Source organism: Polyodon spathula, chromosome 8 (genome assembly GCF_017654505.1).
Source record: "Polyodon spathula isolate WHYD16114869_AA chromosome 8, ASM1765450v1, whole genome shotgun sequence".
Classification (NCBI taxonomy): Eukaryota; Metazoa; Chordata; class Actinopteri; order Acipenseriformes; family Polyodontidae; genus Polyodon; species Polyodon spathula.
In genome coordinates, this window is record NC_054541.1 from 20,081,459 (window position 1) to 20,105,876 (window position 24,418).

The 24,418-nt window shown below is 38.6% G+C and overlaps 1 protein-coding gene across 4 annotated transcripts in view; it reads right to left on the reverse strand.

Annotated features, from left to right (window-relative positions):
• The window catches only part of LOC121319562 (sodium- and chloride-dependent GABA transporter 2-like), a 70,514-nt gene that overhangs the window by 23,755 nt on the left and 22,341 nt on the right, over positions 1 to 24,418 (reverse strand). For all 4 annotated transcript variants that reach the window (XM_041257133.1, XM_041257132.1, XM_041257134.1 and 1 more), the window contains 5 exons: positions 17,077 to 17,211; positions 14,944 to 15,084; positions 13,307 to 13,394; positions 4,758 to 4,890; positions 1,183 to 1,317 (listed from right to left, as the gene is read on the reverse strand). In XM_041257133.1, the coding sequence (XP_041113067.1) occupies positions 1,183 to 1,317; positions 4,758 to 4,890; positions 13,307 to 13,394; positions 14,944 to 15,084; positions 17,077 to 17,211 (632 nt within the window). The remainder of the gene's footprint in view (positions 1 to 1,182; positions 1,318 to 4,757; positions 4,891 to 13,306; positions 13,395 to 14,943; positions 15,085 to 17,076; positions 17,212 to 24,418) is intronic.

Consider the following 24,418-nt stretch of genomic DNA (forward strand, 5'->3'; position numbering starts at 1 on the left):
TAAATCACGTCAGTCATAGGTAAAGCTGTGATTGGTATTCAAATACGAGCAAATACGTCTAGCTTCTGGGAATTTAGTTATTTTAAAGAAAATGGCAACAGTTTTTTGTTTTTATCGAGACAAATCAGAGTGGGCTTCATTTCCAGGGTTCAGTAGCTTGACAACATCTGTTTTTATTAGATTAGATTTGATGAATTCTGCACAAACATTCAAGTTAAGTGTGCAACCAGTAATGACACAGGTTACTTTGCTGTAAACAAGCTAGCAAACACTATTTATAGAAATCAAAATCAATTCACGTGCATCAGATTCCAAAAATCTACTTTTTTCTTGTCCAGAGCTCTTTTCAGTATCACTGTACTTGAAACCTCATTATGTAACCTGGCTTCTATTTGGAAATGAGCTGAAATGTGAAGACTGAAATTAATTAAATCTCTTTAATAAATGGCACATTAAGACGCACCATGTTTGCAGTGTACTGATTAGCATAATTAGTGTGTTAGCTAGGGTTTTAAGCGACAAGAAGCTTATTTTGGTTCTATGTATATAAAAAACAGTAATCGGTCATCTGTTGGTGCTACTGGATATTTTCAGAATTATATATGCTAGTTGACTAGTTGAGCAGTAAAGTGACAGTAGACTCCTACGGTTTCAGAGGGTTGCGGCTGCAAACCAATTAATGTATAAAACACGAAACACACATTTGCATATAGAACCCCTAATAACTGTTTTACCAGAAAATGAATAGATTGTGTTTGTAATTTTCCAAGGCCAAGCTATTTACTCCAATTTTTTCTGGAAGAAAAAAACCCCACCAAATACAAATCTGAAGCAAGCAAGAAACAAATTAATTACAGTTCCAACATCTAATTAACCTGGGTTGTTTTATTTCCGGTTTGGTTTCATTTATAAAAAAAATTGTTCAATTGACGATATGGAGTAAAGAGCTTTGAGAACAGCCCAATGTGTTTAAAGTTCCAATAATTAAACATCAGCAATCCCTTGAAAAATTCTTTGGGGTTCTATCATAGAGATTAAACGTGTAAAACAAATTATGTTAAAGCTTTACCCAGCAGACCATGCTGTAACACAGTACTAATGTTAGGATTGGTTATCTTACACACTCCCCCTCCCTCAGTGGATGATGATGATAATGACGTTTTGAACGCTCCCTTCTCATACCTGGGGATCTGCCAGCCGGCTGAGGTCTGGGTACAGGTAGAACTTGATTCCTTCAGCTGCCCCTGGAAGAGTCACCCCTCGGATCATCAGGATCACCAGCATAACGTAGGGAAACGTAGCGGTGAAGTACACCACCTAGAGGATGATAAGGGGATGGCACACGTATACTGTGTTAACAGAGGTTTCAAAATGTTGTTTTTATACATGACAAACTTGAAGTCAAAGGAGTGGTAACAAAAAGTTGAATCTGATTGACATCAGCAACATTATCACTGTTTCTGTTGTGGTGAAGATCTTTTGGCTCTTCTCAGCACTCTGCATGTAGATTTATCAAAGACTATAGACTAAAAGTTTAAATGGCTATTTCAGTCACATGGGCTGATTGGCAACCATTGGAGTGAATTATTTAAAATGTACATTACACACACACATTATATATGTATATATATATATATATACACACACACACACACACACACACACACACACACGTGCAGGAAAGAAGCCATTACTCAAAAAGCCTCATCTTAAAGCATGTATGGAGCTTGCAAAAAAGCATGTAGATGATACTGTAGACATGTGGAAAAAGGTTTTGTGGTCAGATGAGAGATACATTTTCGGTCTAAATTATAAGCGTTACGTCTGGTGCAAGCTCAACACTGCACATCATCAAGTCACCACCATCCTAACTGTCAAGCATGGTGGTAGAAGCATCATGTTATGGGGATGCTTGTCTTCAGCAGGGACTGGGAAGCTTGTCAGGACAGAGGGGAGAATGGATGGTGCAAAGTACAAGCGAATCCTTGAGGAAAACCTGTTTGAGTCAGCCAAGACTCTGAAACTGGGGAGGAAATTCACATTTCAGCAGGCCAATGACTCGAAGCACAAAGCCAAAGCCACACTGGAGTGATTGAACAAGAAGAGAATTAATGTTCTTGAGTGGCCCAGTCAAAGTCCTGGCTTGAAACCAGGCAGGTTCCGGCTATGGGTCTGGCCCAAAAGGGACCACTGGTTAGTCCTAGGGCTATCAGATGCAGTTGTGGGTACCTTGCAGATAGCTCGGGCAGACTCCACTAGGTCGTTGAATACAAGTGAAAGTATTTTCAAGCTTGGTGTCTGGCTAGAAGCCATTACCCAATCTCTCACCCTATGCCAGTTATCTTACAGTTTCTGCAAGAACTGATTGTTGCTGGTAGGTCACCTTCCACTTTGAAGGTGTATTTAGCAGCTATTTCTGCATGCCATGCCCCCGTAGATTCGGTGTCTCCGGGTGTGCATTTTTTAGCTACCCGATTTCTTAAAGGTGCTCATCGATTAAAACCTCCCAGTAGGACTGTTCTCTCCGAATATTGTACTGGAGGCTCTCACGAAGGCCCCACCAGACCCCATATACTCCACAGAGTTGAAGTATCTGTCTATGAAGACAGCCTTCCTTGTGGCTATCACCTCCGCTAAGCGGGTCAGGAGCTGCACGCGCTGTCTATGCACAGCACCTTCATGCATATTTGGGACGATGGCAGCATAGTGTCTCTGCCCACCAACCCTGCTTTCCCTCCCTAGGTGATCACAGCCTTCCATATTAATCAGTCTGTGGAACTGGAGTCCTTCCATCCACCCGGAGGATGAGAGATTAAATTGCCCAGTGTGGGCATTGAGATGCTATGTGGATAGGACAAGAGCTCTGCGTCAGTCTGACCAGCTCTTTGTCATGAGCGAATTATTAAATTTGTACCAGCTATTTTGTATTTTTACCTTTAACCCAGAACCTCAGATATCTTACATAAATCTGAAGACAAGATTTTGATAAAACACTCAATAAGCTTTTGAGTAATTTGCACCAATTACACATACAAATGAAAGACATGAACCAACACAAAGCTGATTAAAAAAATCTTTAAATCTTAGCTCAAAGTCTTACTCTTTGTTTCAGTCTTACACGTAAGAGACATTTTTGTTTAAAAGGGGAATAAAAGACACTGCTTTGACTGGGACATTTTCTGTTTAAGAAGAAAAAGAGGGGGGCTCCCAGTGGCGCATCCAGTAAAGGCAAACCACGTGGAGTGCAGGATGCGCCCCATAGCCTGGAGGTCACCAGTTCGGGTCCAGGCTATTCCACTGCCGGCTGTGGACGGGAGCTCTCCGGGGATGGTGCACAATTGGCCGAATGCCGCCCAGGGTGGGGAGGGCTTAGGTCAGTCACGGTGTCCTTGGCTCACCGCACACAATCAACCCCTGTAGACTGGCCGGGGTGCCTGTGGGTCTGCCTGCGGGCCTGCCTGCAAGCAGCCCAGAGCTGCGTGGTCCTCCAATGCTGTAGTGAAAAGTCACAGGCTGCAGATTGAAATATTCTTTGAACATCCAGATATCTAATCCAACATTAAATTGGCAGTCCCCAGCACTTGCTATGAAGTCAGCCCTGAACACAACCCCCAAGTCATAAACTCCAGCTGGCATTTCTCAGTTCCAAAGAGTCCCATGAATTCCAGAAATGACCTTTGACACACAAGATTTTGGTCTCTTAAAGGCTTTACCCTAATCAACTAACAGCAACATAAGGTGCTGTTTGGTAGGAGTTGTTTCAGAGAAATCTTTTGGGATAGCTTTATCTGAATCTGATCTTCTCACTGATAGAGCAAGCGCAAGTAACATGTCTCATGAATCAAATGTCAGACAGATTTACTGACCCTTATGAAATGTGAACTATTGTTAGAATTTAATTACTTTGAACCAGCTTACACTGTTTCATTACGATTCAATAATTTATGGTTAGACCTTGCTGACAGTATACTCTACTATAGTTTACTGTATGAAAACCTTTCACTAATTCACAGTTTTCCTTATTTATAATTTTTATAATGAGGAAGCACTGTACATAAAGATATTTAGAAAGACTTCTTGAAATGTTTGTCAAAGAATTGTACTACCATTACATTTCTTTTAGTATTACTACTGTACATATTTTAATATAGTTACTGACTTAAAATATAGTTAAATACTTCCATACAAATAGGAACCATATTCTTTTCACTGTTAAATATGTTTGTTTTCAGGGCCCTTTTTAATGATTCAAACAAAGGCAGTGTTTAGATCCACTATAAACTGAATAGACCACAGTTATTTTTCTATATGTTATAATCAATTAGCTATAACACTGTATGACTGAACTCAGCAACGGGTCTGCATTCCTCAGTGTTACCCCCACTTGTCCTTGCAGGATATTGGGGTGGAGTTCTGCTTCAATGCTTTCGAATCAGCTCCATAAAACATCAGCAATTTATGAAGCTGATACTAGATACTCCATCAGCTAGTATCAGCCTCAGGCAAAGCTTGTCAGATTAGCTCTCTTGTCACAAGTGATGGAGATAGCATATGTAACACACATTTGTATAACCAAACCAGTTTACTGAAACTTGTAAACCTAAGAACATAAGGAGAATTTTTGAACATAAGGCAGCCATTTGGTACATCTGCACTCATTTGGTTCCTAACAGCTGATTGACAGTTATTCTATGGTTCCATGTTAAAAGCAGACTGCATGGTACAGTAGAATGCTGGTAACAATAGACCAAGCTCACCTTGCCAGTGGACTTGACTCCTTTCCATATGCAGAAATAACACATGACCCAGGCCAAAAAGAGAGAGAGAGCCAGGTCCCAGTGTAATATGCCAATGTGGTCAATGCCTGAAGAAATCCTCAGCACCCGTTTCCTACAAACCAAAGAAAATTGAAAAAAGTGAGCCATGTGTTAGAGTTATCAGACAGATACACCCAGTAGTAACATACTGAACCATATTGTTCTTTTCAATCTCGGTACATGTCTACTTCTTTTTTTATCTCAGTGTAACAGGAGTATAATGACTTTCACTGAATTGTCATAAGCAAGTGTAAATGAATGCATAATTATTATTTTAATTGCTCTTGTTACACTGTTATTGTTAAGGTCGACTTTTTTTAGGGAAGTGGTTCTCAAACTTTATGACCTCGCTCCCCTTCCTCTTGTCTGTGGTACTTGACGCCCGCCCCTCCGCCACACATATGTACCAGGAAAAAAATCTTCCAGAATGCCTCTGGTTTCTCTGTATGCCACTGCTGATGTGTTTTTTTTTTTGCACAAACCAGCCACCTATCCATCGTAATATGCAAGCTTAAAACGGCAGCAGTCAGATGCACAGCGCCATCTACAAACTTTGACATGCTTGGAGGTGTTAGCAGAAAGATTTAAGTTAATATACAAATCTAACACAAGCCAAAATTTACTCTTATAAGGTATAAGAGTAAATTTTGGCTTGTATTAGATTTGCTACCTTGGGGGTTTTGAATTGCCGTTTTTCACTTAGCACGTTCACAAAGAAAAATGCCACACAGTTTTACATTTATACTTTTAATTCCAAAAACATTCAAATAAAGAGTTTACTTAATAAAATATGTCTACTAAACCAGTTTCTCATTTGCAGTAAACTGTTATGCACCTAAAATGTCACCGCAGAAAGTTGGAGAACTACAAATAAGTCCTTCTAAAAATCAGTTACAGTATTTATCATTTTATGACCCTTCATTATAAGGTACCAATAAACATTTACAGTAAGCCTTTGCTATCTCTCAGTTTTAAAACATAGCCATGGTTCGCACAGTGGAATGATCACTGTGTGATGACCACTTTTAATGTTTTCATGCAAACTGGCTTCATCACTGCCATTCTCATATCCACTTTGACATCTGACACACTCTTTCTCTCGTCCAGAGGGCAGGACCGCTACAAGCACGGTATGCAACCATCTGATTGGTGGTAGTATGGCGATCAAACAAAACCGCCAATAAAGCCATAGTAAATTTTCTGCTGATTATATGGTATAGGTTAAGATGTGCATTGTAATAAAAACATTTAAAAAATCCTGAATATTCTAATGTCCTCCACTGATATAGCTGTGCCCCTCAGTTTGAGAACTGCTGATCTAAAGCAGGGGTCTCCAACCCTGGTCCTGAAGGGCCAGTGTACCTCCTAGTTTTTGTTCCAGCTGTACCCTAAATTACTTAATTGGACCAAGTAAGTGCTTATTAGAAGCTTAATTGGTCCAAATAAGTAATTTAGGGTACAGTTGGAACAAAAACCAGAAGGGGCACTGGCCATCCAGGACCAGGATTGGAGACCCCTGTTCTATTGTTGTCTTGCGCGCGAGCAGTCACTGTTTATCTGGTGAGGCAAATAACATCTTGATATATCACTAGTATAACTAGTGCAACTAAAAGCTTTGTTTGTGCAGCATAATATATTTGTGTATGGAGAAAAGAAAACAAAAGTTTGGTATTATCCTATGAAGAATGGTACTTGGTACTGTTGGCTATAAGCAAGTTGTTGCTCCCTTGCGATTCGCGGCAGATCTCGGTGAAAGCATTGGAGGTAAGTCTGCACTCCTTTGTATACTTCATGTTAATGCAAACAAATGTTATAAAACAATGTACTATCGCAAAGATATGTTGTAACAGTAATATGTTATAAATGAAAGCATTAATATTGTATATAGAAAATCTTTGCTCAACAATAGGATCATTTTCACTATTGGATATTGTGTATTAATCAGCCTTTTCATTTTAGGCCTGTTGTGCAGCTTAATTGTAACCTGGAGGGCTGATTCTTTTTATTTCTGTACTAAACTATTGCAGGTACCACAATTTGAATGTTTCTCTGTTGAAGTACCAGTTAACTTTAGTACATTGAATCTACAAAACTCTATCAGATCAGATAGTCAAATTATGTTGTATTATTATTATTATTATTATTATTATTATTATTATTATTATTATTATTATTATTTTCTCTCCTTATTGAAGGTTCTACAAAGTAGCAGCCTGATTTCTCCTTGCCCCGACGACAGTGGGCCGCTCTCAGCCGCGTCCGAACAACGCATGGGAGGTGTGGATATTTCTTCCATAAATGGAAGATCAAGGACTCACCAAGCTGCGAATGCAGTGAGGTGCAAACCATCAGGCACATCAGTGATGGTTGCATGATACACACAGAACAAGTAGACTCCACGCTGCTACCCCGTGGAATGGCTTACAAAACTAAAGTTACAACTGTAGCCCATACTTTTCAAACACCATAAAAAAGATAATTTTATCATTATATATATATATATATATATATATATATATATATATATATATGCGCCTTGAAAAAGTATTCAGCCCCCATCCCTTTTTTCACATTTAAGAGTCTCGGATTCAGAATTTGAAATAGATTAAAGTAGGATTTTTTCCCACTGATTTAGAAAGCCTTGATTTTTTTTTTTTTTTTTTTTTTTTTTTTTTTTGCACCATGTCAAATCAAAAGAAATATTCCAAAAGCTTTCAACAATTTACAGATTAAAAATTGTCGGATTAAAAAAGTATTCATACCCTTTGGTAATTGCAAGCCTAAATCTGCTCAGGTGCAATATATTACCTCAACAAGTCACACCATTTGTTGATGGACTCCACCTGTGTAAAAAATTAGTGGATCAGCTGCTTTAAATTAATCTGTGAGGATAAATACCGCTCTCTCTGTATGGTCCCACAGTATGGTAGAGACTTTCAAAAGAAAGAATAAAAATGAAGATGAAAGAGCATTCTAAGCAAGTCAGGGATGTGATTATAGAGAAACACAAATCTGGGGAAGGGTACAAAACCATTTCAAAGGCACTGAACATCCCTCGGAGCTCAGCGCAGACTATCGTACAGAAGTGGGAAAAATACGAAACTACCAACACACTGCCTAGATCAGGCCGCCCCTCTAAACGCAGTTGTCGGACAAGAAGAGCACTTCTTAGGGAAGCTACTGTGAGGCCACCTGTGACTCTGAATGAGTTACAGAAATCAGTGGCTGCAATGGACGATGATGTTCATGTATCAACAATCTCCAAGGCATTCCACAAAAAGGGCCTTTATGGGAGAGTGGTAAGGAAGAAGCCCTGGCTGAAAAAAACTCATATCCTTGCCCAGAAAGAGTTTGCCTGCAAAACATCACCTGGAAGATACTGCAGTTATGTGGCAGAACATCTTGTGGTCTGATGAGACTAAAGTAGAACTTTTTGGCCTGAATGCTATGCGGTATGTGTGGCGCAAATCAAACACTGCACACCAGCCAGGTAAAGTATACAACCCAGTGTAAAGTATGGCAGTGGTAGCATCATATTATGGGGATGCTTTTCAGCAGCAGGGACTGCCAACATTGTCAGGATTGATGGGAGGATGAATGGTGCACAATATAGAGAAATCCTAGATAAATACCTGCGCCCCTCTGCCAAAAAACTCAAACTGCGGAAGAAGTTTGTCTTTCAACAGGACAATGACCCAAAGCACTCTGCCAGAGCAACACTGGAGTGGCTTAAAATGAAGAAAATAGATGTCCTTGCATGGCCCAGTCAGAGTCCTGACCTTAAACCCATCTAAATCTGTGGCAAGACCTCAAAATTGCTGTCCATCACGTTCCCCAACTAACTTGACACAGCTTGAGCAATTCTGTAAGGAGGAATGGACATATACTGCTCCATCATGGTGTGCAAAGTTAATAAGAGACTTATCTGAAAAGACTACTAGCTGTAATAGCTGCCAGAGGTGGTTCAACCAAGTATTGACCCAGGGGGATGAAACTTAAAAAATGATGACATTTCAGTTTTCTAATTTTTATTATTTTATTGTTTATTATTTTCTTTCTTTTTGGGGGGGACTCTAGGGGCCCGACTTATTTCAAGGAACTATTTTTCATTAGGACTATCATATATATATATATATATATATATATATATATATATATATATATATATATATATATATATATATATCTATATCTATATATATATATATATATATATATATTATATATTATATACACAGTACACACACACACACAGTGCCATGAAAAATTATTTTCCCCCGCACAATTTTCACTTTGAATTTGGTCAGATCTTTTTGTGGGTAATAGAACAAATTACACCAATGTTTGTTGCTTCTTTCATTTGTTTGGTGTGCAAGGTAATCAAACATGCAATATTCAGGTATGAAAAACTTTTTGCCCCCCTAGTTAACTCAACCCAATTAAAGGGATAATTAGGGTCATCTGTTTGAATACTTTGGTTAACAATCAGGGCCAGCCCTGCCCAACATACATCTAACTAACTTTGGCCCTTACCAGCAGAGTGAAGTTGTCAGCACGCAGGTTCTAGAGGCACATCATACCATGATTAAAAAAAATTCCTGAAGACCTCCGGATAAAAAGTTGTTGATGCCTATCAGTCTGGAAAGGGTTACAAAGCCATTTCTAAGGCTCTGGGGCTCCATCAAACCAGAGTTAGAGCCATATTGTCCAAATGGAAAAAGTCTGGCACAATAGTGAATCTTCCTAGGAGTGGCCGTCCTGCCAAAATCTATCCAAGAGCAAGGCGTAAAATCGTCCAGAAAGTCACAAAGAACCCTTGAACAACATCCAGGGATTTGCAGGCCTCTCTCGCCTCGGCTAAGTACAGTGTTCATGACTCCATCATCTTAAAGACACTGGGCAAAAATGGAATTCATGGCAGAGTAGCAAGGCAGAAACCACTGCTCACTAAGAAGAACATGAATGCTCGTCTCAAGTTTGCCAAAAAGCACCTGGATGATCCTCAAGAGTTCTGGAACAATGTTCTATGGATAGATGAGTCAAAAGTGGAACTTTTTTGGCCAACATGGGCCCCGTTATGTCTGGCGAAAACCAAACACTGCATTCCACAGTAAGAACCTCATACCAACGGTCAAGCATAGCGGTGGTTGTCATGATTCTGGGATGCTTTGCTGCATCAGGACCTGGATGACTTTCCATCATTGAAGGAACCATGAATTCTGCTCTGTATCAGAGAATTCTACAGGAGAATGTCAGGCAGCTATGCAGCAAGACAATGATCCGAAACAAACAAGCAAGTCTACATCAGAATGGTTGAAGAACAAGTTTTGGAATGGCCTAGTCAAAGTCCAGACCTAAACCCCACTGAGATGTTGTGGCAGGACCTGAAACGAGCAGTTTCTGATCGAAAACCCACATGTCACTGAGTTGAAGCAGTTCTGCATGAAGGAGTGGGCCAGAATTCCTCCTTGCCGCTGTGAGAGACTGATCAATAACTACAGGAAGCGTTTGGTTGCAGTTATTGCTGCTAAAGGTGGATAAAAAGTTATTGCGTCTAAGGGGGCGATTACTTTTTCACACAGGGGCATTGGGGGTTGCATAACTTTCTTTAATAAATAAATGAAATAAGTATAAAAATTTTGTGTTATGTGTTCACTCAGGGTCTATTTTATCTTATATTAGATTTTCTTTGAAGATCTGATAACATTCAGTGTCAATAATATGCAATAATGTGGAAAATCAGACGGGCAAATACTTTTTCACTGCACTATATATATATATATATATATATATATATATATATATATATATATATATATATATATATATTCCTAATCATTATATTTTGGATTTAAACTGTATCATTTGTGAATTTGTGAGGTACACCTGCTACATGAGCATGTACCGCACTGACGGTAAATTGCATCATGCTTTATTTAATGGATAATGGCATTGTTGTGGTGTGGTATGAGCGAATAATGGCACTCCCATTCCACTATTACTGAAGAACACACCACAGCGATGTCTTTATCACTATTATATAACTTTCTAAAAAGTCATTTATTCCTTTACCATTCAAGTGAAGTTTTTGAGAGACTTGAGTGTGCGTAAAGCATTTAATCAGTAAGCAGTGGTTTTAATTAATTAGTATCATTTTCTCAGCCGTGCTTTATTTGCTGTTCTGTTATTGGGTAATAATAGAACAGTTAACCTCCATAGAAAACAATGGGAGAGCAGTGTCTGATTATAAATATAAGATTTGGAGACCACTGTAAGCTGCTAAAAGATAGTAAGGGGTTTTGCATGACATCATTCAAAAACCCTGAGCTATCTTTTAGCAGCTTAAAATCTGTTACTGTATTATTTATCAATTGTAATTATATACTTATTAATGGTGGAGCTAAATACTGCCTCCCTTAACCTAATGACAATTTGCACAAATGTGCTGTTTATAGCTTTTTTTAAGCTCGCTTATTTTTCTAAGGGATAGGGTGTTTCCAGCTGGACCTGACAGAGCAGGAAGGCTAATAGAACTCAATGTCAGGATGGAATTTGGAATGAGAATATCCTTATGGTAAAGAATGATGAATACTATATTCTTTTGCAGACTACAGTTGTAGATTTGGCATTCTGTTTTGGATGGGCTCTCCAATGTGAACCAACACAATGCAGACATCAGTTGACTCCTCCATATCCCACCCCTGTCATAAGAAAAACAAATAGTTGCAAACAAGAGGTGGCCATTCGAGTCATCGATGCTCATCCATGTAGCCAATTGTCTTATCTTGATGGATCCCATTGAGTCAGCAGAAACAACATGGCTTTGACAATCCATTCTGTACACCCTAGCTCTCTGTATGAAGAAGGGCACCCTGCCCTTAAGTTCCAAATATGCCCTAAAATGTGTACTGCATTGGGTTGACTTTGTTGTCTCCTTTAGTTAATAGATTCCAAATCTTGATAAATGTGACTAACAATAAAAGAGTTCTACCCAAAGCACATACTACAATTTATATAAGAAAAAGCCTTTGTATGAAGGTGTGTGCTGGCAGTTCAGGTTTATCAACCAAATTAAATTTGCACCATTTTTAATTGAAGTAAAATAAAAACATTAAAATTTGACTGGTAACAAACATCTAATACAAAAAAAATGCATAGTCAAAAAACACCGTGGGGCAGAGCAAAGCTCTGCCCTTTTTAAATTGGCTGGGATGGGGTTAATTTCCCCTACCTGATTGGGTTTATTATGTTCAGGTGGCTGGGGTTGATTAGTTGATTAGGTTAATTAACGATCAATCAGTGCCCAGCCACTTGACATAAAAGGAGGCCTCTGCTTCTCATTTGGGAGGAGGGAGCTGAGGAAGTAGGTTGGTGTTTGTGGGTTTAATTTTTGTATTTGTGAATCCAGTGAAGGCATTGCCCAGCCTGGAAGCCTTAATTTTGCAAGTTTTTGTTTTTGTATTGCTTTATTTGTGTTTAAAGATCTTTGTTTTGCCCTTGTGCACGTTTATTTTGTGTTTATTTATAATAAAAGTATATTTGTTTGAACTGCAGTCTGTCTCTGGGCCTCTATCCACTCACCAGCCTGCCACACATTGGAAATGGTTACTCAATTTGTTGATGTGACCTCTTTCCCCATGAAAAAACATAAATAAAATTCAGTAACCTCCAAAATAAACTTCCCGAGTGCTGGAATGTCCCTCCTTCCTGACTTGTATCTCGCATTAAATCGTTCTGAATACTTTAAACTCACCCCAACTACTGAGTGGCAGCACATTCCTAAATTTCTATTGGAGACTCCGCTTGTGAAATTTAAAAGAGATTACAATTACTTGAGGATGAAGGTTATTCTTGTTCGCAAGATTTAAAGCTACATTGCAGTTCGATAGTATTTACACACTCATGGAATTTCATACGTAATTGTAAATTGGCGAAATGTAAAAAAATGCCTAAACACACAGGAAACCCAGAAGAAAATGTGCCTGTGATGGTAAGGACTTAAGGATTTCATTGTGGAAGACAGCAAATGAAAGAAGATACAATATAAGTGTGCAAGTATTATCAAGTTAACATTGTGACAGAAAAAAAAAAGCCTATGAATTTTGCAAAGTAGCCAAAAACAATAATTTCATGCAGTATAGAAGTGAAAGCCCCAAAAAAAAACATTTACATGAAACTTAAAAATAGCAAAAAACAAGCACTGAGAAATGAAATTAATAAAAACCGAAATACAGAAGCTCTAAGTATACTGAACTGGGGTCGCAAAACGATAATAAAATCATGTTGTTTGAGTATTTATGTTTAGAACAAAATGATTTTGCTGGGGCTTCCTTGTGGCTGTTCATTTTGCAGTTTTTCGGCAGTAGTTACAGCCTGCACAGCAAGTACAACAGAACAAGGTGTATTTACAAAGTGAATGCTCCAGACTGAGGAAATCCCAGAAAGCAACACAAAAAACTAAAAATACAAAAGAAACACACAAGACTTACTCCCAGAACTCTATGACGGGAGAGGTGGCGTTTGCTGGGGCTGTCCAGTTGTATGTTTCATTTCTCTTCTGGAACTCCACACAGGAACCTTGTAATCACAAGGACACAACATCATATAAGACAGTACATTTTTAATACTGTGAATGTGCATGCTTTTCCCTGTTCTAAAGCTAGGGGTGGTGGAACTGTTGGAAAACCTGGAACGAGAATTGAAAAGCAGTTTGCTATGCATGCGGACTGGCAGAGCTATACTGGTGTTCTTTTCTGAAAAGAGACTAATATTGCAGATAGCAGACTGGTTCAAATTGCATGTACTGCTAACAATTGATTAGAGTGTTCGTGCCTCCAAGCATCTTGCACAGCATTAACTGCTGTTGGATTCAAAGAGTCTCAGGGAGAATACAAGACAATGCCACCGGACTCAAAGGATCTCAAGCAAGAAGGAGAAATATGAACAAGGAAGATAACAAAAAACAGATGTGTAGACCTTTTGAGGCACCAGGGGTCTGAAAAGGAACATTTGAGTTCAGAGGTCGTCACACTAGACAATAACACACACACTAAATTAAATACATATGGTACATATAGTGGCTCTCAAAAGTATTCACCCCCCTTGGACTTTTCCACTTTTTATTGTGTTACAACATGGAATCAAAATGGATTTAATTAGGAGTTTTTGCCACTGATCAACACAAAAAAAAGTCCATAATATCAAAGTGAAAAATAAAATCTACAAATTGTTCTAAATTAATTAACAGGAATGAGTAAACTGTTTGTCCTGTACCTGGGACCAGTCTCCCTGCATATTTCAATAAACCTAACAACTGATTGAAGAAAAACTCTCTGCATTTTCTTGAATCTACTTACTTACCATCTTTTTTTTTTAAGTAAAATCATTGGCGTTCCAGCACATCAGGAACTATATAAAGTAATGTATCATGAATAAGTATTTAACTGATAAGCAACTATCATTTAAATGTTAAATAACATTCAACAGACATTTAGGAAAATACACCATTATGAAAATAGTTCCAAAACTTACATAGTGTTTTTTTCAAACTAAGAAACATCCTAATAAACATACTCAGCATATGGAAAATTAGAAAAAAGTTGCATAGCTATAGACTGTGTATTGCCGTTCTAAGACGTAAAAAATATATGCACTATATATATATATATATATATATATATATATATATATATATATATATATATATACACACACACACACACACACACACACACACACACACACACATATATATACACACACATGGACAGTATAATAACTGGGAACTAAACTGCAATACTTATCTAAGTGCATATCAATGAAATACTTATTTATGCCGGTCAAGATACTGTTACCCCTTTTCCATACGCCTTCTGTGGTACATTCAAAAAACTTGCTAAACAGCAATACAATACCCTGGTGTGATGGGGGTGTGGGTGCAACCACTGAAATATGGAAACAGACACTGTGGGGTTTCTTTGCAAACTGCTCAGGTGTTCAATGTATTCACGGGCAGCGTACACAAAAGAAAACAACCATAACTGACAGCATTATTCGGTGTTCCCTATGCTATTTACACAGACATCCAATTTTACTCTCCATCTATAAATATGAAGGTAAGAAGTACCTGTGTTCCAGGTGTTGTTGCAGGATGCCCAGGGCAGTTCCCAAGTAAATGAGTTGCTTAAGTAGAAAATTCCCCAGGCCAGCACGATAATGTAATAGAAATTAAGCAGGGCGACAATCACCTGGGTGGCATAACCGATACCTGCACAGAGAAAGAGGCAGGGAGAGAAGAGACTGCACTGTTAGTGTTAAACAACCCCGTACAAAGACACATATAGTAGCTGTAGAAATTAAGGCTATCTGTTGAGATCAGTCTTGGACTTAGATTTGCAGAAACTTAACAGAAATCGGTCTACCCTTATAAACATTAGTAAAAGTGTAATAAAGCATAGTAAAATTATGGTAAATTATAGGTATGCATTGTAAAGCCCAGAGAGGTTAAATCATATTAAAAAAACAGTGAACCTATGATAAATGTATGGTATAACCATGGGAAAACTGCAAAATTGCTGCATAAATTTACTGGGGTAAACTTTTATAAGGGACCCCCCACTGAGTATAAGGTGCTGCAGTGCTGGTGCTTGCATAGTGACAATCCCTTCAGAACTCAATTCATGAGTCGGATTTAGCGATAAACCAAGATCCTGTCTGCTTTGAAGGTATATAAATGATCCAGGTGTTTTGAAGAGAAACAGGTAGTTAGCCATGATTCTGCTGGACTACATTCACCAATACCTTATATCATTATAATACAAACCTTCAAATCCCTAAAAACACCATCCCATAAGAACAAGTGCTTGTTGATCCTGCATAAAAATGTCTTTCATTGCTAATCGGCCAGTCTATATGAAATAATTAATTTTCATTTAAAAGTAGTTCTTCCCTTGCTTCAGCAGTGACTGGACAGCCCAAAGCTGCCTCAATGCCTCATGTGCTGACTGCTTCCAAGCAAAGCCAACCACTTGCAAAGACCTTTAATACAACCGGTGTCTTACCAGCAAGAGAATGAACTCATGCCCTCAGCATTGCAGCCCTCCTGAAAGGCAAGGCAGCCTAAGTTGGAAGTTGACAAGGTTGCAGCAATTCTAGTCACACCACCTAGCACAGATTTTTGCCACCTCTACCAGCATTCCTCTCAAATTCCATCCACTCATGTTAGCTGAAACTAACAGGGTGTTAACAATCAATTAACCACTTGGATTACTGCCTCTTTTTAGAGTATAAAAGTCTAGTCTGACAGATTAACTCAACAGACAGAAATACTTTGTTCATTCATAAAGATTTGTACATGGGGCACCAGAGTGGCATATCCGGTAAAGGCATTCTGCCGGAGTGCAGGATTCGCCTTATAGCTTGAAGATTGCCGGTTCGAATCCATGCTATGCCACTGCCAACCATGGACGGGAGTTCCCAAAGGGGCACACAATTGGCCAAGCACTGCCTGGGCGGGGAGGGGTTAGGTCGGCTGGGCAGTCCTTGGCTCACCGTACATCAGCGACCCCTGTGGCTGGCCAGGCACCTACAGGCCTGCCTGTATGCAATTCAGAAATGTGTGGTCCTCCGACACTAAGTTCTGAGATGGCTGTACGGAGGGCTTGCAGAGTGAAAAGGAGGACACGCTCATCTTTCTACAAATGGTTACTATAACGTAGCTGCACTTTGAATATACTTTTTATTGTTTAAATGACATACCCAATGAAAGTTTGGACTAGACTGGACTCAAAGTAAGGTCTATCCAAAGTATGGCTCATAATGATCCCCAATATGTATCTCTTGATTTAGAGATGATATTGGGTAGCTTTTTGGTAAAAGCAATTCTAAGTATTTTTTAAGTGTTTAATCGGCAGAAAAATATTTAAGCGGTGTGTACTCCATTAAAAAAAAGTACTTTGAGTTTTTTTGTTTTGCTTCTTACGTCTCTTTTCAAAAAGCTCTTTTAGCCAAAAAGGTTGGGCAGGTCTGCTTAAAGCTATTTACTCAGAATCACCAGTCGAGCAAAACCGTTTTCTGAAAGGAAAAAAAAAAACAGCAATTTTGAAATTAATAAGACTGTTAAAAGGCCCCTAATTTAAATGTTTTAGTTAATTTCTGGTTTGGTAACTTTATTATGTGCATTTTTCCTTTCTGAAAAAATGACAAGTTGGAGCAAACAGCCACGAGAATCAATGCTTCTTTTATACTGACTTTAAATTACCTTCAAAAAGAGGGCTGATTTTTCTCCAAGACGTCACACCCCCTTCACTAGTGTACTGTCCCAGTGCCGTCTCCAGAAAGAATACAGGGATCCCACAGGTGAAGAGGAAGATGAGATAAGGGATGAAGAAGGCACCTGAATGAAATAAAAAATAACAGCTTGACCTCCAATATAACTTTGTAAAAGGCAGATTCCAAACCTGGGGAACCAACTGACAGCAAAATAGAACAAAAAACACAAGGGCTCAAAATGAACCAATTTATTACCACACACCAGTGAAACTACACACCAGTGACCACAAGAAAAGGCAGTAAACGAGACAGAGTGGGGGTTTATGTACATAAGCAGTCAGGGAAAAGAAATAGATACAGGGTAAAGCGCAGAGCCAATGAACTATATATGTACAACAAGTCAGACAAACGTTCCACACCATTAATTCATATGGCAGTTCATTACCCAAGTGAATGCAGGAAATAAAATGTCCAGAGAAAAAAATTAAGCTAATCCAAATAGTATAAAACTTGTTCTTGAAAAAAAGTATGGAAAACAAAACATCCAGCAGCTGCAAAAAATGAATACAACCAGGGAGATCTCCCCCGCGTAGCTGCTGTTGTAGATAGGGGTAGATGAAGCGATGTGGTTGAACACGCATCCAGACCGGGAGCACAGCAGCATTGTGGTTTCCAATGGTGGAAGCAAAGTAGCAATCGCGGTTCCAAGTAAATACAGTTCTCACTCCAGGTGTAACATGGCAAATGAGTGATAATTCCCCCCCAGTGTCACACAAACGCAAAATACTGAATAACAAAAGCTACCTGCACACTCATGCACACAACAAGCAAACAAACGAAAGGAAGCACATGGAAGTCTTTTTAATTTCCTACTTCCTGATTCTTTCTTCCTGCTTTTATAACAAGGGACTGTGGCAGGGCCGGCAGCAGGTTTTTGTGGGCCCCGGGCAATAGACCTCCAGTAGGCCTCCCACACCTTTACCCCCGAATCAAAAATATTTTCATAATCAGTAGTCCCTTGCTAAACCGGACATCTCTGGGAGGAGACATAAATTGTCAGATTAAAAAAGATAATTTAAAAATAATTTTGTAATAAATACAGTAATAAATTCAAATGAATATCTGTAGAGCACTTCCTTTTTACTTTAGCCTACAGGGAACACAAAAAAAAAATCATGCTGCTGCATTTTACACATTACTGTGCAGTGTAAAATAGTGCAATGAAGACGCTAGTCAGGAATGCAGTTTAACACAGCAGGCTGTTTATTACACTTCCTTTCTCTGGAACCGACAACGGAACCCACAACCAGGTCACTGCGCTACCTAAATGCAGTCCTGGCGGACCTGGCTGGAGAAAAGCCCACATAAAAATAATAAACATTTGGATGAATGTATTCAAATAAGGCACTGAAGATAACTGGTAAAACACAGAGAAAACAACCAAATTACCAATACAACACACACACAGTCCAAAGGCCACGGAGCTCGGAGAGTTCTCAGTGTCTTGCCTGAACGTGCCGTTACATTTCCCAATATCACTTGGCCTGGTAAATGGAGCTGGGAATGAGAATCACCTGACGATAGTTAGGACAGGGATGTAAGAGGTCAAGTAATCTGTATGTGTTGTCTGTGTTGAGGCTAGGACCTGACTATCGTGGAGAGTGTTATATGTACATTTGAATTGTGTTTTAAATGCAACTTTTGTTGAATCGATTGATAGGCAGGATCTTCTAAAAAGTTTTTCTTTCTCTTCTGCTTACTCAAGAAATATTGATGGATGAGACGTAGCCTCAATTCTCTGTCGTCAGGCTCCATGAATCGGGGGTGCTAGTGTTGTGTGAGTACAATCAATAGCACACATCCTGTAAACCTGTCCTCTGTGTGGGAAATGTAATATTGAAGGGCTTTTTTTGTGTAAATCGCAGTTTATTAAATAGGTTGCAGTTGAATGACATAGTTTGAAATAAACAGTTAATACTCTAAATCAGGGGTGTCGAACATACAGCCATGTGACAGGATACCTGTCACTTGCGTGGGCATGCCTATGAGTAAGTAGAGAGACACACAGGATTGATGTGTTTGCCACGCCCCAGGATTTGTTAATACAAAAGAAAACTAAAGTAAACAAAAGAGGTCATGTGACGTTACCAGCGATGGGGATACTTTTCATCGGCAGGGACTGGGAGGCTTGTCAGGGTAAAGGGCAAAATGGATGGAGCTAAATACAGGTAAATCCAAGAGGAAAACCTGCTTCAGTCTGCAAAAGACCTAAGACTGGGACGGAGATTCACTTTTCAGCAGGACAATGACCCCGAGCACACAGCCAAAGCGACACTGGAGTTGCCAAGAAGAATGGGTGAATACTTATCTAACCAAGACATTTCAGGGTTTTTTTTTTATTTTTAGAAAAAGTTATCGTAACTCTTCAGTGTTGAGTAGGTTGTGTAAATCAAAGGAAAAAAAAACAAACATTTAAATGCATCAAGATTTCAGGTTGTAACACAACAAACTGTGAAAACGTCCAAGGGGGGTAAATACTTACTATAAGCACTATAGTTATATCGGCCTATTTCTGTACTATAAAATACATTAAGTAATATATTGATTAATTAATTGAAACCGTGCCTGCATACTTATAACTAAGTAATTCAGCAAGAATCATTTAATTTTGCATTAGTGAATCAGTGAATCAAACTAACAAATCTGTTAAAGTGACTAATTAAACTGAATGAATCAAACTAAATCGAGAGAGTAAAAAGAATCGAACTGCTTTCAGGTTAGTTTTCAGGTCAGAAAAATAGCACGCTTATCAACTGTTAAGCCAGGTTCCCATTCGCTCTAATAAATGACCACTTTAATGTGTGCACTAAAATTAACGTCCTCTAGTAAATACCATGTGAATACAGCTCATCTCATTATTCTGAGCTGGATGCTTGTTTAAATACATTATCATGCATTCTGATAACCATAGTGTGGCACAATAAAATTAGTGTGCATCATAATATGCCCACTATTTCGCATGACAATGAATACAATTGCAATAGAATATATACGGAAATCATGAACGTGCACAGTAATTGCAGTTATCGCACACCATAAAGTTTAGCGCCCTTTCGTAAATGAGGACCAATATATATTACAAAAGCATAAATAAATGCTACACATTTATTTAAAATTAAAAAAAATAAAATTTATTTATCTGCTTTGCTATTTTTTTCTCATAATTAACAGTACCAGATATCTGATGAGATCAAGGTGTAAATGTAAGTACAGGCGCAGCGCAATTAATTGCAGATGCAAAATTCAAATCGCACTGCGGCCAAGCAATTATTTGAAACTAAGCTTAAAAGCAATGCAATGGGACGGGGCTATCCCTCCAGACATTACAACTGGTCTGAAAGGAATCAGAGGTTAAGTGAGCAGAGAACACAGCATGTGCAGGGTTCTCACCAGGAATTTTTCACAGCTTGGTGGTGGGAGGAGCAGGGGGTGGGGAAAGAAACGGAGATCCTCGCAACCCTGTGCAGACGAGGCAGGACAAGTCATGCACATGCTTACGAAGGCTTTGAAAAATGTAAGCGTGCCAGCACATTCAACGTGTGCTGGTAGTGAATCAATACAGACTGTTTAGTTTGATTTCATTTTGCCCAATGAAAGCTCTTTAGCTTCATAACGTAACATATGCATACCAGAAAGCCCAAGGAATACCAGTCACCCATGTATAAAAAACTCAAATATAACGAGGAGGTGAAGCAGTCATGGTTTCAAAAATATCCTCTGGTCCCAAAAGAACATTTTCACAGACGGCAAGCCAGAAACAAACAGCTTCAAGATCACAGCTAAGAAATGGTAACAGAATGGATTCGAAAGAGGAGTAATTTAATAAAATAATCAACACATTTCGTCTCACTATGATTTATTGAGGTTTAATGTCAGAATCGGTGCAATATTTTAATGTCAGTAGTCACAGTGAAAGAACACGGTAAAAAAAAAAACCTGTTTTTGTAAACACAGTAGTGGCTGTACAATCCTACTAATATTATCAATCACATCAATCTTGTGTAACTAGAGCTGCAGTTGGTCAGGGAGGCATTAATATTAACATACACTAATAGCAATGTCTACTGACACAATTTTGCTTTACCATTCTGTAGTGGAAAAAAAACCGCGTCACAGTCAAAATATTGTAAAGGAGTATACAGTACATGAATATCTCTGCAAACCTATTCAGAATTTAAGAAATCTGTAATGACGTTTTTTCATGTGGGACTAAGTTTGACATTTATTAAATGAGATTCAGAGTTATAGTGCAATTTAAATTTAAATTTGATTTGTATTGTAAATGGTAGGGTCTGGCATTTAAATATCTACGTGTTTTCAAATAAAATAAATGTCTTACAATGTCCCTTTTGTATTGTGGGGACAAGAACTGAATACAGTATTCTAAGTGCGGTCTCACCAGTGCATGATAGAACATCATCACAACCTATTGTAGTCTGTACAGTACAATTTAAACAAACTTTCTGTTTGTGGTTAGGCTTTTCTTGCCTGGTTGCTGAAAGCTATAATTCTATTACAGCACCAAGGACTGGTACAGTTTTATATCAGCCATTTGGTATTTGAATCCTATATTTTTGTGACCAGTGTGTATCATGTATATTATTAAAATTACATTTAATTTGCCACATTTCTGCCCAGGTGGTCTAAATCATTTTGGATTTCCTGGGTTGCTGAAAATGTGTTGGCTTAGTATTGTATGCAACTTTTACAAGCTTACTAATTATCTCCTGATATCATTAATATAGATATCATTTTTAAGAATATGCATATCTTTATACCTAATGGTCACATGTTTTAAGGCCAGTTAAGTTATTTCCTTTCTGCTTATTTAGGTGCTACACCAGAGACACACACACACACACACACACACACACACACACACACACACACACACACACACACACACACACACACACACACACACACACACACACACACACACACACACACACACACACACACACACACACACACACACACACACACACACACACACACACACACACACCACACACACCTTCTGCAGTCTGTTGATGGAGAGGCTGTTACTGATTCAGCTATTTATCCTTAAAACATTCTGGAAGGAAGAACCTGGCCTGTTGACAGTTGTCCACACTACATAAGTGATCTTGAGAACTGTACTTGAAAGCGTTCTAATTAATCAAGCTTAAAGTGCCCACACTGAAGTACCGTTTCATGTTTAGTCAGGCTTCATGTATACTAAACACTATTAAAATAGTTTGGTTACAGTTCCTAACAGCACAATGGACACTAGGAATTAATATGACAGTATCCCACCATGCACTCTTATATGCAAACTTATGGAAACTATAATAAGATCCAAAATGGAAAATTACCTATATGGTAACAGTATCCTGGGAGACAGTCAAAATCGTTTTGGGAAAGGGAGATCGTGTCTAACTAAACTGCTTGAATTTTTTGAGGATGCAACATCGATAATGGATAATTGCAAAGCATATGACATGGTTTATTTAGATTTCCAGAAAGCTTTTGACAGAGTCCCGCATAAAAGATTAATTCTCAAACTGATCGCAGTAGGGATTCAAGGAAACACATGTACATGGATTAGGGAGCGGTTAACATATAGAAAACCGAAATTACTGATTAGAGGAGAAACCTCAAAATGGAGCTAAGTAACCAGTGGGTCCTCTGCTATTCCTAATCTACATTAATGATTTAGATTCTGGTATAGTAAGCAAACTTGTTAAATTCGCTTCAGTTCTGGTCACCTCGCTACAAAAAGGATATTGCTGCTCTAGAAAGAGTGCAAAGAAAAGGGACCAGAATTACTCCGGGTTTAAAAAGCATGTCATATGCAGACAGGCTAAAAGAATTGAACTATTCAGTCTTGAACAAAGAAGACTACGCAGCGACCTAATTCAAGCATTCAAAATTCTAAAAGGTATTGACAATGTCAACCCAAGGGACTTTTTCGACCTGAAAAAAGAAACAAGGACCAGGGGTCACAAATGGAGATTAGACAAAGGGGCATTCAGAACAGAAAATGGGACGCACTTTTTTACACAGAGAATCGTGAGGGTCTGGAATCAACTCCCTAGTAATGTTGTTGAAGCTGACACCCTGGGATCTTTCAAGAAGCTGCTTGATGAGATTCTGGAATCAATAAGCTACTAACAACCAAACGAGCAAAATGGGCCGAATGGCCTCCTCTCGTTTGTAAACTTTCTTAAGTTCTTATGTTCTTATATGTTTACAACCCCGCAAATATGGAGCCCGTGCCCATGGAAGACATAGCGCTTCTTAACTTGAACGTTATGGCATTTTGAACACTGAAGTTCTCCTTGAACAATTTCATTGCTCCAGAGATCATTAAGGGCCTTGATTTCGGCATCTGCCCACATCGCTCCACGAGCTGTATTGATAGTCGTTCTCAACTCTCGCGCTTGCTCTGAGTGCTGATTAATATAACAAAGCCTAAAAAACACCATTTCTGTAGTTTAACAAACAATCATAAAAAACAAACAGTAACTGAGCTGCATTGTAAAGTTAATAGCCAGAAAAAGATGTAATTATTTCCAACATCTGTTGAAGAATGTTTTGGCAACACAGCAGATGATGGCACAAAGAAGTTGGATTCATGTTTGAAAAAAGTACTGATAGCAAACTGCAACAAAGAAAATAGCTTCAGAACAGTATCAAATAAATATGGAATACCAAAATCCACAATATGAGCAATTATCAAGCAGTACCACAGAACAAATTAAACTGAAATGCTTGAAAGAAGTAGACACAAAGAAAATTACAGGTACAGCAGGTAGGAGAATCGCCAAGGACTTAAAAAAAGATTTTGAAGCATAATAGTTATTGAATGAACTGTCCAAAAGCAGCTGAACACAGCAGAGTGGTATTCACATAGACCTCACTGCAAACCACTTTTAAAAGAAAATTCATAAAACATATTGCCAAGAAATATGAACAGGAATCTGAAGAATTATTCAATAAAATTCTCTGATCCAATGAGACTAAAATATAATGTTTACCCAAAAACAGACCACAGCATGTTTGGAGAAAAAAACAGAAGCCCTTCAATGAAGAAAACCTTATACCTACAGTTAAACACGGAGGTGGTTCGATCATGATGTGGGGGTGTTTTAGCAGTTCAGGGACTGGAGACATTCAAGTGGCTGAAGATCGAATAAATGCAGCCATGTATCAAACACTGTACAAAGTAATAGTGCTCATAGGCTGATTGGCAGATAGTTTCCAACACGACAATGATCCAAAGCACA